This window comes from Apteryx rowi, unplaced genomic scaffold, assembly GCF_003343035.1.
Source record: "Apteryx rowi isolate R43461 unplaced genomic scaffold, aptRow1 scaffold_50, whole genome shotgun sequence".
NCBI classification, from domain to species: Eukaryota; Metazoa; Chordata; class Aves; order Apterygiformes; family Apterygidae; genus Apteryx; species Apteryx rowi.
Genome location: NW_020450761.1, coordinates 234,638 through 250,015, shown reverse-complemented (window position 1 = coordinate 250,015; position 15,378 = coordinate 234,638). Strand labels below are relative to the sequence as shown.

General features: G+C 38.9%; 1 protein-coding gene across 18 annotated transcripts in view; it reads left to right on the top strand.

The window, feature by feature from the left end:
• The window catches only part of PIGN (phosphatidylinositol glycan anchor biosynthesis class N), a 116,642-nt gene that overhangs the window by 81,709 nt on the left and 19,555 nt on the right, over positions 1-15,378 (top strand). For all 18 annotated transcript variants that reach the window (XM_026079870.1, XM_026079880.1, XM_026079881.1 and 15 more), the window contains 6 exons: positions 2,944-3,052; positions 6,935-7,037; positions 9,508-9,610; positions 11,821-11,907; positions 14,560-14,615; positions 15,108-15,183. In XM_026079870.1, coding sequence (XP_025935655.1) covers positions 2,944-3,052; positions 6,935-7,037; positions 9,508-9,610; positions 11,821-11,907; positions 14,560-14,615; positions 15,108-15,183 — 534 coding nt within the window. The remainder of the gene's footprint in view (positions 1-2,943; positions 3,053-6,934; positions 7,038-9,507; positions 9,611-11,820; positions 11,908-14,559; positions 14,616-15,107; positions 15,184-15,378) is intronic.

The window sequence follows — 15,378 nt, the reverse complement described above, 5'->3', positions numbered from 1 at the left end:
CTTTTTCACGTTTGGCAGAGACTCTCTGGGTAGGCAAAAATAATGGCAGCTTGCATCTAATGTTCCACAGAGAAGGACAATTCCCTCATGTCCAGCCCTGAACTGTATTTTTGTGTTGGTTTCTCTAAGGATGCATCAGAGCTTACAGCTTGGCAAAGGAGTATGAACTACAAACCTATTGATCAGAGAGACCATCTACAGACTATTAATTTGTTCACTGGTTTTTGTACTTACATGTTACAGATTTCCAACATGTGTGTTAACCTTAAAGAAACAAAAAAGTCCCAGACAATCAAAGAATATGATCAAAAAAAATTTTCAGTGAAAGTGAAAATGGAAACAGAAAAAGTAAAAATGAAAACTTAAATAACTTCTTTGTGTTTATACCAACATTTCTGTTACAATAAATTCAGTTATGCTTAGACCTACTTTTGTAGTTTTGATACAAATCACTGTTGCTTGAGGCAGAAGATATTAATTACTCCCCCGTAGTTTCTGAAAATTGCCAACAGTTTCTCAGTTTTTTGGGKTTTTTTTAAATGTCGTTAAAGCAGTAATAACATTTTTAGCTGACTTTTGTGTGCTGTGGCAAGGAGAACGAGCATTGTCTTTTGGTTGATGTCACTTCTATCTTTGAAAAGTCGTTAAGGCTTCAGGAATGGTGAAGATGAATTATTTATAATTTTTCAGCCAGGTAGTGGCAGTGTTTACTGTACAACTTAATTTTTTGCTGGAGTAAACATCAGTTTGTCTAGCCATTTCCAAGCAATTTCATAGATGATGTCCAATTTTTGTAGCACTTCCAAAAAAGCTGCTGTTTCCATTGGTTGTTAATGCTGGGCCACAGTGGGAATTCATGTCAAACCCATGGGATTAGGACACAGGAGGGGTATTTTGAACCTGCTGTGTATATAGTGCGGTTGATGATGCTGGATCTTATACCATTTTCTCTATGGGCTTAGCAGAGCTCAGAGCCTGAGCTGCTGGCAAAGAGGTGGTGGGACTGCAAATGTCGCTCTTGGTTTCCTCCTTCTAGCCGTGACCTACAGCTGATTGTTTCTTAGAGGTCGGCAGTCCAAGAGGCTGTCCAAGAATAATCTGTGGGGTTGCCTCAAGGGAGGTGGTAGAGGGAAAGAAGACAGATTCATGAGTCCTTGGTTTACATTTCCAAGTTGTCACTAAATTGTGAGCAGATAAGCCTCAGAAGCAGATGCTGAGGCCCTTCCAGGACCCTAGCATAGATCTGGCAGCAGTAAATCAGGTTTCCTGATGTGCCCAGGTCATCATGAATCTTCAAACAGAGTATTTCAGAGGTATGAGATGTGTTTGGGGAGATGACTCAAACTGAGTGCAACATGACTTCACTGGTGATGAGGGTGTAGCAGAGAGATTGCCAGAGCTCACAGGCACTAAAAAAATTTGAAAAGATATATCAAAGGGAAGAGGGGTCTGGCCTAAATATAGCAAAGACTTCCCAACTAAACACTAGAAGCCTAATTGAGCCAATCCCCTGAGCTTTTGGAGGCTTAATTTTTCAACCCAGCTTATTGCTGTCACACAAAACTACAACTTGTGTATTCTCATGGCCTGAAATTAAACAAAACCAGCAGATACTGAGCATCTCTGAAACCAGGGCATAAGAGGATGCTGTGAAGCTTGTTCTCTGTGCAGGTACCACTAGATGTCACTGCGTGTGGAGGGGGAATGGTGGCTATTCAAATAGTAAAAAGTGAGGGCTGTGAACAGTGTCTAGTTGCTTTGCACTAATAAAGCCGCAAGCACAATTATATCTTGTAATGCCATTTTAAATGCATGTTTGCGAATTGCTGTGCATGTCTGATTTGCCTCTTAAGGGAACCTGCAAAGTTGTGAATAAATAGCAGTAATTGAAAACTGGACTGAAGCATTTTCTTGGATAATTGTCTCCTCCCTTCAAAAATACCTGACTCTCAGGATAATTTTCCTAAGGTTATTCTGTAGCTACCTGATGACTGATTGCTGTGTCTCGAGTTAGTCAAGAGAACCCCCCTTTTTTTTTAGCTTCACTGCTTCCCCAAGGGAGAGGACTGTACTTGAGATGGTTCAGGCCAGTTCATGTGAACAAGCTGCTAAAACAGCAGCTTCTTTCCAACTGTTAAAATTCACCTCCAGTCTGCTCTACTGCTGCCACCTCCTCTGCCAGGAGATGTGCTGCCCCTGCAAAGCTCCTTGCTTAACTTGCCTTCCTCTTCACCCTGTACCTGATCCCACGGAGAARCCAGTGGTTCTGCGGGTTCTTTGTGTTTGCTATTCAGACAAGTACTCTTCTGCCTCTTTGACCTCCACTGCTTGTTAGGTCGTTTGCTGAGTTTCTTTTTTTCATACTTGCACTTATTTTAAATAAAAGGACTGGGGAGAGATGTGTGAGGGGGATGGTTAGGTTATAAAGAAGGGGGGTGGGTTATAAAATCAAAATTCCATGTTGAGCCCTGATTTGTTATTGGATTCTTGCAGTATCTAACAAATATGAAATACGTGTGTGTGTGTCAAAAAAAGCTAGAGCAAAGGCAACTTTACTTGAAGGCTTTGGAAGGTGTTGGTAAAAACAAAAAATTGGGACATGTGTTTTCTCTGCTTTACATGAGTATTTAAGGAGTTACTATTGACAATGGGCATAGCATTTCAGGTTGGTGATCCAGGACACTTGTTTAAATGATTTAAAAACAACGTAAAGTCTAGAAAGAAGTTTTAAAAAACATTTTTTTAAAAAAAACTAGAAATGTTTGACCTACATATCAGAGTGTGTCTCCAGGCATTCCCTTTCCCTTCCCCTTCCCCTTCCTCTTGTGTTGATTCAAATGAGGGGTTTATGCAACTCTAAAAAAGCAGTTTACATATTTAGTATGGGATGGCAGAGATCCCCACATTACTTATGTGTTTCATTGTCTGATTTCTTCTTTCTAGATGTTGAGTATTGCACTTTCAACATATGTTGTGAGCAGTACACATGACAGTCTTCAGAACAAACAGGGATTGCCAGTATTCAATCAAATTATTAGCTGGACAACTCTAGGTAAGATCATCACCTCTCCCAAACCTGTATGCTGATAGTTGGGTTTTGGGGGTTTTATGGTTTTTCTGGGGGGATGGAGATAGGGGAAGACTTTGTATTAATATCTTACCTCCTTTTGCACATTTTCCTTTAATTTATTCCTGTTAGTTCTTAAATGTGTTCACCATCCTTCTCTTCTGGGTTAGTTTTTTTTCTAATGAATGTAATAAAAAGTCTTCTAAAACATTACTCCTTTGTAAGTTTATAATAAAAAGTGAACAACTTTGATTTACAAGTAGCCTTATCTTTTGTTTTGAATATTTTGAATATTCAAAGATCCCTTTTAGGGATATAATGGTACAAATTCCATTTTTGCTTTATTTGAAGCCAGAGTAGGGCAATCTGGGATGTTCTTCAAGCAAACCAGTTAAACACAGGGAAGTGAGGAAAAGGTTGTTCCTACATTTCAATAAAGACTGAAGCTGCAGCTGATGGCAGAGACTCTTGCGGTATTGACATGCTGTTCAGAGCTGCTGTACAAAATATTTGTGATCTGATGATATTAATGCAGGTTTGATATCTGTTAGAAACTTATTAAAGAAAAAAAGTAAAACTATGGATTTTTCACCATTTTAAAATTAAAATCTTAGGATAATTAAACAGAGCGAATATAATTATCATTGAGACTATGGAATACAGTAAAAGGAAACCTTTGGTACTTCAGCTATAAAATAATTCTGTAGGGCTCCATTAGAAAATGTTACACATTCTTTATCCCTGATTAATTTTGGAATGTGGGAAATTTAGACCTAAACATATCCCATTTATGATTTCATAGCATCTCTTTGCTTAAAATTCAAGACCAGGAATTTAAACTTTTTTTTTTTAATGGCAGGATTATGACTCTTGTTATCTAGCTGCTGGATGCCTTATATATTGTATACATTCCTGTAGTGGTGGCATTGCTGTAACTTAAGCAGAGCTTGTTAGTTTTAGCAATCTTGCTTTTGTTTGAGGAAACAAGTTTAAGATTAATATATCTGAATGTGATTAGTGTGCGTGCGAGGAGGGCTCTCTTTCTAATGTAGTTTTCTTTGGAGCATTTTATAGCACCATCATCCTTTCCTGAATCTTCATAGCCTGCTAAGCTAAGTGGTGATCTCTGTGTGGATGAATTCCTTGCAGTTTGAAAAGCTACTGAAGTCAATGGTGACCTGCTTGGCTTACTATAATAGGAATTGAGGGTAAAGGTTAGTTTTCCCTCCTGTGTAAGGGTGAGAGAAAATTATTTTTCAGCTAAGAAATGACTTGGGCAGTCAGAGAAGTCTAGAGTTAAGGAAAAGGTATATTAGAAATTCTCTTCGCTGTGGGTGATGTTTCTATGCTAAAATTAAAGCTAAAACTGAAATAAACTGTATGGACCTGAAAATTCTACTTGTCGCCCCAGTGGTATTGAATATTTTAGCAAAATTCTTCAGACTAGAAGTAATCATTTGTATTAGATATGATATACAAGGTAGGAACTTTATGCATTTGTTGAAGTGGCTTTATATAATTTGTTGAAGCTGTAGAGCAAGGCAGGTAAAAACTTAGGCATCTAACAGGGTGTCCTTGATACTCCTGTTGGAAAGAAAAGCCTTGTCACTAGCATAACCACAAATTAGCATCTACCTTGTCACTAGCACCTACCACAAACATGGCATTGTAACAGTTAAGGTACCAAGGTCTGACGTAGGTTTCTCAAGCTTATCACCGTTACAGGCAGGTGAGCTTTCTCTTCATCCTTTTCTGGAAGAGAGTTTTGGAAGAATAGCACTGTTACTGGCTGAACACACATTTAGCACCTCAGTACATGGATATATTTAAGTTATCACAAATAGTTATCAGTACTTATTCATGATATTGATAAGCTGGAAATCACACTTCTGATGTTTTAGCAAATTGTTCCCCCCTTCCCAACTATTCATTCTGACAAATATGAAGTCTACAGTGTTTAAAGTTTTAATTTAAGCCTAAAATACTTTTTTTAAAGAAAGTTTGCTCTTTGGAGAACCAAGCAAGTGAATTGGTCTTGTGTTCCTACAGGCATGTGGAAAGAGCTGACTTTAGCTGTTGCACCGTATGGTTGGTTCAGTGCAGCTTAACAGAAAACAGCTAGAGGCAAACCCAGCAGTCAGTGTGAATCCAGCTGCTTCCCATACTCTTCAGAACCTTCTTTTTTATGTGAGCAGATATTTTTAAAAATATATACATTATATTTCAACCAAACTTTTTCATCAGCAGAAATCTACCTTAGCCATGTGACAAATTTGAGAACTTTAATATTATAACTGTGGGCAGGGGTCATGTAGAGAGGTTTGCATAGGTCAGCCAGAAACATGGAGGTCTTTTGATGTTTAATATCTGATGTGGTACCTCAGAGACGGAAGGGACAATTATGACCTGCTGACCACTCATCTTTTCTCTCCTATGACTGTGGACAGACTTTAGAAGGCAATATGCAACTGATGTGTTCAGTGTCATTCACAGAGGCCAGTTGCCACACTGAATTTTTCTACCAGTTCTGACTTGTGGTGAATGTCCTTGGAGTTTCTCCTTGAGCAGGGCCTTCTTTAAGCACATAATTATACAAGTGATGCTGAAAGGCTGAAGCACCCTTGAAATAAAGTCACTTACTCAGTTGTTGTAACAGGGGCCGAGACTGGAAGCTGGAAAGTAAAACATGCTGACCCACAAATTTTAGAAACTCATTGCTATTTCAGGGACGTGTTTACTAAAAGTACTATTACAGAGCTATACCATGACAGTAAACACAACCAAACAATGCACTTTCTGTGTATTTTAGTTTTATTACTGAATCAGGTAATCATTCATTAATTATGACTTACTGTTGATGCAGACTGAGTGATTCAGTAATGTGTGGAGGACCATAGGACATTGAAGAATCACACCAATGTTATTTGCCAGCTCACTTTATAAAGACATCAGATAAAATTCTTATATAAAATTCAGGTTTAAAATGGCCAAATGGCAGCAAATGCTTTTTCCTCTCTGTTTCTCTTCTGCAAGCACTTAGACACTTTCCCTCTTCTTTTCTGCACCTTTATTCATCTGTCCAGTAACCTGTGTTTCCTCTCTCCTCCTGCAAACTCTTGGGCCCTGTCCTTACCTGTAGAAGTTTTCCCTGCGAGAGGAGGCTCTCCAGAACCAGTGCTGACTGTGTTAACCAGGGCTGCTTGCTTGAGCAGCTGAGCAATGGACAGTACAGAAGAGCTGCAATACAATTCTTAAGATCCCACACCTGCATTAGAGAAATACTTTAGATGTTAAAGGCAAGAAGACATATGAATTACAGCAGATAGGTCCCCTGTAGTTCCTTAAATACTCCTGTTTTTAAACCTTCCAACTATAGAAGCCTGTAAATTGATAGTTTCTGTATTTAAACACTGCCAGTATTTTCAGTCGCACCTCAAAATGTGTCAGGTTTCCTAATCCAATACAGTGGAGCAGTGGTTCTGTAACTGCAGTCTTGGAGCTGCTGGAGGTCCTCAAGGCCATGGTAAGTGGTTCTCAGGCTCATATTAAACAGTCAAGTTTAACTGTTTTTTGGAGGATACTGCTGTCTGAATTATCTGAAGGACATAGGAGTTCATGAGAAATTATAATGCCTGTGGGCTAGACAGCCAAGGAATTAATATGATAAAGAATCCAAAGTTACTTTTGATAAATATTAAACATTCTGAACACTTGGGTTTCTTTAGCAAAAGTAAATTCTCAAAATAGGGGCATATATGACCAGATTTGAACTTCTGTATATAAAATGTCAAGCTTTGAAGAATGTTATGTTGTTACTGGGGGTGAAATGTTTTGCATGTAGTGACTGATGGATCTGTTTTATTGCAGTTTCTTCCTCAGTGTTGCCTTTATTGAGCCCCACGTTTCTCTTTCAGCGACTGTTCAGCATACTGCTCTCCCTGATGTCCACCTATCTGCTCCTCAGCACAGGGTACTTCTTTGTTACTATTTGTGTTGACCTTAAATATAAAAATCAGGGGCTAAATATGAAATTGTCTTCTGAATCTCATAGACATTTCTATTAAAGATGTGAAGTTTGCTTCCAATTGAAGTCTCACCATTTATCTTGTTGTTTAGCTTCCTAAATAAAATTTCAGGAGAACTTCCAAGGTTATCCTTGCATTATAAGCACTCTATTTTGTTGACATTCCTTTCAGCTAGATCAGGCAGTGGCTGGAGAGATATTTGTTCAAGCAATCTTGTACCAAAATAATGAAATCTGTTTTAATTTATATCTTTTGTTGTTTTGGTACATGTTTTTCTGCTCACAAACAAAAAGAAATAGCTTCCGTCTCCCAGCTGCTCAGCATTTGCATCTAACTATGGCTTAAATGGCACACTGTAGGAAACAGCCCTAAAATGAGGGATAATTTTCTTCAAGGAGATATTTTCATGGAAGTTCCCCCCCCCACAAAGGGATTCTAGACCCCCATAAAGAGCAGACCCTGCTCCTTTTCAGATAAAAGACAACTCCCCAGGGTTTGAGATTGAAGAAAACAGTGTCAGCCAATCCCATGCTTTGTTTTCCAGACTCGGTAGGTCTTCAGAGCATAATTAATAGGGAGTATAGGAACCATTCCTTCCCTCTCACCTCCCACTTGTTCTTTGGATTTAATTATACTGGAAAATTAAGTGGAATAAAATATATTGCAGCAGACATTTTGCAATAGCTGCCTCTTATGGATATATTCATTTCACATGAAGCATTTCTCTGACTCTTTCTGACTCTCTCTTCCCCTCCTCCCCCCATCTGCCTTCCCCTTCCTCCCACTTCCCCATTAAGGTTTTGATCCTAATTTTAATCCTGTCCACCCACACACTCTTACACTCAACCTTCTTAGTCTGTCCTGGCTACTGGATAAAGCGTGAATGTTGCTGTCTCCGAGACTGATAATCTCCCTGTTTGTACTGTGGACCTGCACCAAACCACTTGAATACTGACAACTCTCTCCTGTCATCCTACAGTGTGTTCAAAAAAACAGACAAATTCTCCAACAAAAAACAGTCATAGCAAAACCAAGGTTTTCAGTGCAGAAAGCATCCAGTGTTTCTCTCCTCAGTGCTCTGTTAGATGCTGTAATGCTAATGTAGTGCCCTGCTTAGGTAGCTGCAGCACCTCTCCCGGTGTAGCTAAGGGGAAGTGTTCAAGTCAGCTGAAGAACGTGGCTGCTTACCCCCAGGTGTTGCTGACTCATTTGAAGACATTCAATTTGTGAGCAATCATAGACTGCTGTGAGGTTTGCAGGCGCTTTTGTTACTGACAACCCAGACTTTGTCATCTTCATGTTCATTAGCTGCTTGTCATTTGGATAATTAAAGCAGAAGTGTCTATCTAAAATTTTTTGTTCCAGTTTGAAACTGCTTTGTAAATACATTGCAGGGGAAATATAAAACAGAAACAATACCAAGATTAACTGTATTGTTTAATATTTTTAGACTACTCTGAGTCCAAGAAAAAAAGGAGGGGGGGAATTACAATCTTGTCAGTAGTCAGTGTCAGTTATAATTTTTTTTCCCCTTTCCCCCACCCCCAAAACCCTGATGCACACCACCACTTGCAACCACAGCACAGAAGGCAGGGGGAAATTAATATTATCCAATGACAATGTAACCCCCTAAGTTACTGGGGGGGGGGGGTTAATTTCTCTCGAGTTCTCATAGTTTTCTATGCTTGAGTGCTCTAGGTGCCAGGAGTGACTCTCTGATATTGGGGGTCTAGCTTCTAGAGTAGCAGAGCTGCCTTGGTTAGAGTGTAACTTGACACTAGCGTTGAGATAGATGAAAGTATGTTGCGAAGAAAAAGATTGTTTGAATTTCGTGAAATGTGATGCTCTTTTTATCATATGGATGCCTCTCTCCTGGGAGCTGGATTGAGATCACCAGAATAAGTTTATGTGATTGGGCCCTAAGGAGACATACTTGCTAGTTTCTGTCTTTTTAAGCCGGACTGCACCTCCTGTTCTCAATTGCAAATAGCTCTGACTATAAAATTTTCCATTTTGCAGAAAACAGGTGCTAAGCATGTTTTTTTTTTCCCTGTTCCTTTTTGTTTGGTCCAATTTTGTTAAAATTAATCATCACACCAAAGAGCACCCATCTGATGATGTGGATGCCATGCCATCACATTTCCAGTAAGGGAATATGAATGTTCAAGATCCAAAATGTGGATTGACCAAAGCTGAAGCAGCCTCTGTCTCTCCTACATCTACCATTTAATCATTGTGTGGCTTTAAACGCCACCAACGAAGTGTGGGTACACCTCAGAAATGGGGAGAGAAGGGAGGAGGGTGCTGCTTGGTCTTTGGTATGTCATGTGTGTAAGGAAAAAAAAAAAAAGAGTATCTGATGTTAAATAGTTTTTAGTGACTGCACTTACTGTGATTAATTATGTTGTTATTCAGATATGAAGCTCTCTTTCCACTGGTGCTGTCTGGCTTGATGTTTGTGTGGATAAATATGGAACAAGAAGCCCTGCAGCAATACGGTCTTTCACTCAAACCAAAGGTAACAGCTGCAGATAGTTATATTTATATCAGGTTAATTATCAGCTTTATTGTCTTTTCCTAGAGGTACAATAAATATTCTTAGTGGTTTTCGTAGCACAACACTTTGCAATTCTTTCTTTTGAGTTTGGAAAGCCAGCATCAGCTCTGTTATAAAATGGGAATGTGACCTTGTAAAAGAGATTTATATGAGATTTTATTGAAGATATTCCTCATCAGAGCCATTCCTGAGAATGTAGGAAATCAGTTTGACTTAGTGGTATATTCTATAGGCTACAAAGCTCTGTTCTTTGAGTGTAGTGCTAATTCAGAATAAGGTATAATAACTCTCTTTAGATTAAGTATAGTATTGCTGTACTTTCTCCTCTTCTGATAGAAGAGTCACAAATGTGCATGTGAGAGCCTGAAATGACCCATAGGAAATACCAGAAATCTTGTTTGACTTTGCCCTGCCACTCTCTCTCTCTTCAAGGATAGTGTTTTATTTCTGCTTAGGCAGACAGGGAGCCAGAGACCAAACTGGAAGTAGTACATTCTTGGATTTGCCTGGAGAGGGAGTTTTGTAATATGTATCAATGCAATTTCTTTCACTCTGAGATTTAGTGTATTGTGTCAGCACTGTTCAAAGCCCATGCTGCTCCTATTGCCACTTTGCTCTTAGGTTAGGCCAATGATTTAACACGCTGTGGTTATGCCTTTGAGTTGGTTAGAACCAAAGGACTTGTTACGGAGTTGTCTGGCTGCGCTGAGCCAGTCAGGGGTTGCAACGCTGTTCTTCCCCATTTCTCCCACATGTGCTGTCGTTGATGCAGATCATAGAGAATCTGGGTAAGGATGCATTGGAGTTGCCAGAGTCATCTGTAAGAGGAGTTGTGGTATAGATCTTTCCTTCCTTTTGTAGCTCATAATAATGCCTTGAGTCAGGAAAAATGCCAGATGGTGAAACCTGAGCAAAAGCATTCACCAGAGTGGACCTGACAAATACTGTGTTTTTATGTTTGACCTGCAAGGGAGGTGATTTTAAAACTTCAGAGAGAACAGGGTTTACCAATTCAGGGCTGAGCATCATAAATGAAAATGAGCATCACTGCTTTTTATTTACATTACATATACTTAAGGTATTTCACATGGGCGCGTTTTGAAACATCTTAAATGTCAGAAGAGGAATCTGAATGTGAAATACATACCCTAAGTGTGAGGCCATGATAGCAACAGGAGGTTTCTAGCACAGCGGAGTCATCTCTAGGATTCATTTCCTGCTCTGGGACCCACTTTGACCTTTTGCATATTGTAACAAGGCATCTCTGATGCTTGCCTGCCTGATAGAGGTCTAATGTTCTAGTTTGTTTAAAAATAAGATTCTATTAAGGCAGAATATTATGTATAAGACTAGAACAGTGATGAACCCCTAATGAACCAAATGCAAATGAAAAGAACACAAGCGAGCTATAATTAAGTTTTCTGTTGTCACTCCCTGTATGTCTCCTGACTTTTGTTTTGGTTTCAAATGAAAGGAATGCTAATGCTCAATCCCACTTACCTTTTTTAGATTAGAAAAATCATCTCTAGAATGAATGTTGGTACCTGTCACAAAGAAAATTTTTCATTTGAGAATCCAGCTCAGTTCTCTGATGATATGAGATTACTTTTAATTAAAATGTTGACAGTATTGAATATCTATTACTCGTTTTTTAATTTTCCCCAGTGAAAAGTTCGTTGGCCTCTTAAACTCCATGAAGATAATTTTTCTTCAGATCAAGTGATGTCATGTTAAGAACTGAGTGAAGGAGATGGAGAATATTTTAGTATTCTCATTCACAACATAAGTCAACTGAGGATAATTGCAGTCATTTATTGCTGTGGGTCTTTATCCACACGCTTATGTGAGCAGTGGAAGTGTGTGTGTGTAGGAGGAATATTTATGATGAAAAAAGAGGATAAATCTAAGGCATAGAACATCTTTTCTAGTGTAGACGACAGCAGAAACTCTACTATGTTCATTTGATCATCTCACTTGTACAATCCTTCTGACTGGTTCATTAAAGTATAATGAAAATATGGGAAAGATTTGCAGGCCTTATCAGGATGCCACTCTAATAACAATTGATGGGGAAATAGGTTTATTTCTCATTCATTCCAGTAAAAATATGGTTCTTATATCAAAATACCTCAGTTGATATTAGGTATTGATTTCTTCTGCTGTCTTTCCAGCTTGCCGTTTTCAACTTCTCCTATGCTACTGATATAATGCAGTTTCGACAGCTCCACCTGGATGATGTCCGTAGGTCTTTCTTCTTTGTATCCTTTTGCTGATTGCTGTGTTCCAAGGAAAATAGGGGTTCCTTTCAGAAGGTACTGCAACTAAAATCAGTAGTCTGGTAGCGGATGGAACCAGAAACTAGTAGACTCCGATCAAGATGATTTGACTCATGCTGCTCAAAAGAATATGGCCTTGTACATTATGTTTTTTGATGCAGTGATTCTATACAAACTGCACTGCTTTGGGATCTGGCTCTTTGGCCACTCTGAAAAACTTGATCTCTTATGACCATTACAGTCAAGTTAACCTTTCTTCTAAGGGGACCCATTTTCAGTTTGGTTTTATTACATTTTGCCTGGAGGGAACTCATTCAACCTTCACGGACTAGCTGGAAAAGGTGAAATTAAAATTATTCCCATTTTCTCATTTTAGACTATGGCTGTATGTTAGGAAGAAAATGCTATGGGACAGGCATTGACTATGGCCAATCGGATGAGATGAGAAGGAAAGTTACTGTAGACTCTAATGAAAAATGTTCCCAGAATCTGGCCCAGAATTATTTATAGCATATGTTGTTTCTGCTGTTAGAAATGCTTCTGGCTTGTGTGGGAGGTGTTGTTTGTTTGTTCACTAACGTAACAGTTATTTTACATTCCTGAAACTGAAATTGCTGTTGATGACTTTTTTTAATACTGTAAAGGCTTGATAATCATACCATTTTTCTCTCTCATCATGTAATTGCAGTTAGGTGAGGGTGATTTGGCAGCAAGGGTAATGGGTATGTAAGTGGGAGAGAAATTACAAGCAAGTCTGGAATAGGAGGGTTTCTTGTGTAGGTGGGTTTGTCATAGCTGGAGCTGAGGCGGGAGTTGTCTGAATACCAGTTCCTACAAAAACAGGCTGTATAGTTTGTAGTATAACCAAATCAGAGAGGGTGAATCAGAATCACAGAGTAGACACTGTTGGAATTTATTGACATTGGGAACCTGCAGAAGAGGAGGTGAGACTGATACCTTGTTAAAAGGGAAGTTTAGAACTAAGGAAGGAAGCAAAATGATTTGCTAGGCACTGAATATTTGTGTTTGCTTTGGGGTGTACCTGAAAAGCAATAGAGACTCCTTGCAGTAAACTTCTCTATTTGCTATTTTGCTATATAAAAAAAACAACTAAAATTTATGTAAAGCTATCGTTGTTTCTCAGATCCTAAAAACTGGCAGAAACAAAAAAACAAACAATATAATTATATATTTTTTTAAAGCTTCAACATAGTTCTTCTCTAATCTCATCTTAATCTAAAATACCTGAACATATTCCGTTCAGCTCCTGAAAAAACACATGCCTTTTACTGAGACAAGGCACAATAAATACCAGCTCGGAAGGGTTTTTTAAATTTAGAAGATGGTTAACAATTAGAAATAGTTGTGCTAAAAGGGAAGCCTTCTCTACTGGAGTAATCACATTGCAACTATGACCCTGTAAGTTGTGTATCTTAAAAGACTGTGTCATGATTCCCATTTAGGACCCAAGAGTCAGCCTCTACTGAGGGGCCTTATAGCCTGATCTTCCAGAATAAGATGTAGATTGCATATGCTTAGCATCTTGATTAGGCTGCAGCTCCGACCTATGTGCTGCTGAGCTTTTTTTTCCTGTTTTATTACAGAATTGTTGTTCTTATAAATCTTAACTGGCAGAATTGTGCTATGCTGCTAGATTGCTGTGTTACTAAACTTGAAATGATGTGATACACTTGGGAGGTATAATTTCTTTAGTTATGCTGACCTAATCCTTCCAAAATATTGCATGCAGAATCCCAATGATTCTGCTGTAGAGTTCATAGCAAACTGTTTATGCAGAGATTTAAATGATCCAATGCAGGAAGCTATAACTGGACTGGAGGGACCAGAGGGAGCTCTAAAGACAGGATGCATCGTCACTGTCTAAAACCTCTGCCTGATGGAAAAGAGAAACTAAAACCGTTCGTTGACAGAAGAGGTGTGAGCCATAATGGATGCCAGTGAGCTCCGGAGGTAGAAAGATACCATCCTCCACATTTTCTGGGCTCGTATAGCAGCAAGGGTTGTATCGATCTGAAAACAGTAGGTTTATAAAAACTTCCAGCTATGCAGATACTGCCAGAATCCTCCTCCCTCCCCCAAGTAGGCAATAACTGTGAGTCCTGTGTTGCAACGGATAGGCTCAGCACAACCTTTGGGCAAGAAAACTGTGAAGAATAGCGTAAAAACCTTTACTCTTGTTTCTTAGCCAATGACCTCTTCCATGGTTGATTCCTCAGTAACACCATCTATGTCAGTGTGCAGTACCTATGCATATGTCATTACCTTCTGCAAACACATGCATTTGAAAGTGCAATTGGGATTGTTGTCCAGATACGTTCCTACCTTGCTAGGGCAGAGGAAGCCTCTGCCGGAGAGATGCAACTTGTTTTTCAAGACAGGCTCTAAAATCTTAAACATGCCATCCCTCTCTTTAAAAACTGACAGAGTCATATCTGAAATTTTGGGTAGAGCTAGACAATACTTTGTATTTCTTAAGTACAGAGTAAAGCTGTAATAGTGGGCCAGCTTCTTGTAGTTTCATGACAGGATTTTGAAAGCAAACTGCAATGAAACAGAAAAAATGTTGTTTTGCTGCAACTGTTTCTGTGGTGTATTTTCCTTAAATACATCTAGGTTTTCTTCATAGTGACAGCCTTTTTTGGCACTGGCAACATAGCTTCTGTTAACAGGTAAGTTTTATTCATTCATTTGAAAAGCAGCAGGGTGCAAAAAATCTCCCTACAGTTAGCATGCTGAATATAGATTTGATTAGCAAAATCAGGGCAGCAGCATTAAAGCAATAGTCAGTGAAATGATGATAATACTTCCTTTCATTTCTGCTCTCTATAACATGCTCCCTTAGAGCCGGGCGCTTGTTGGTTACTTGATCGTTTCAGTTTCCATTGGAGTTTATTGGCCGTGTGAGTTCAGAGGGCTCTGCTGCTCCCCGGCAGCATGGCACCTCGAAAAGCACAAGCAGAGAAAAATTGTAGAGAAAGAGAAGTAAGATGGATAGTCCTTGCTGATTTAATATTTGAGCAAGACAAGAGGAAGTTGGAAGCCTTACTTAAAAATGTATATGCACAATGTGAGTTATGGGAATAACCAAATAACTCTGTTTTTTTTTAATGAAAAATGCCATTTCAAAGATAAGTTGTAATGCCTTTTTCATGCTTCTCTAGTTTTGATCCAGCTTCTGTCTATTGTTTCCTGACTGTGTTCAGTCCCTTTATGATGGGAGGCTTGCTTGTGCTGAAGGTTAGTAATCTTAGTGAAATTTTTGCGAAAAACTGTTTATAAATAACATATCATGCACATAGTTGTTACTTTTCAATTTACAAAAAAATATATATTTGAGATTCATTAACCCACTTAATCACATGTACAGCTTTCAGCCTTAGTGGTGTTTCTAAACAGACCTTTCTGATTCCCCAAAAGAGAGAGACTAAAGTG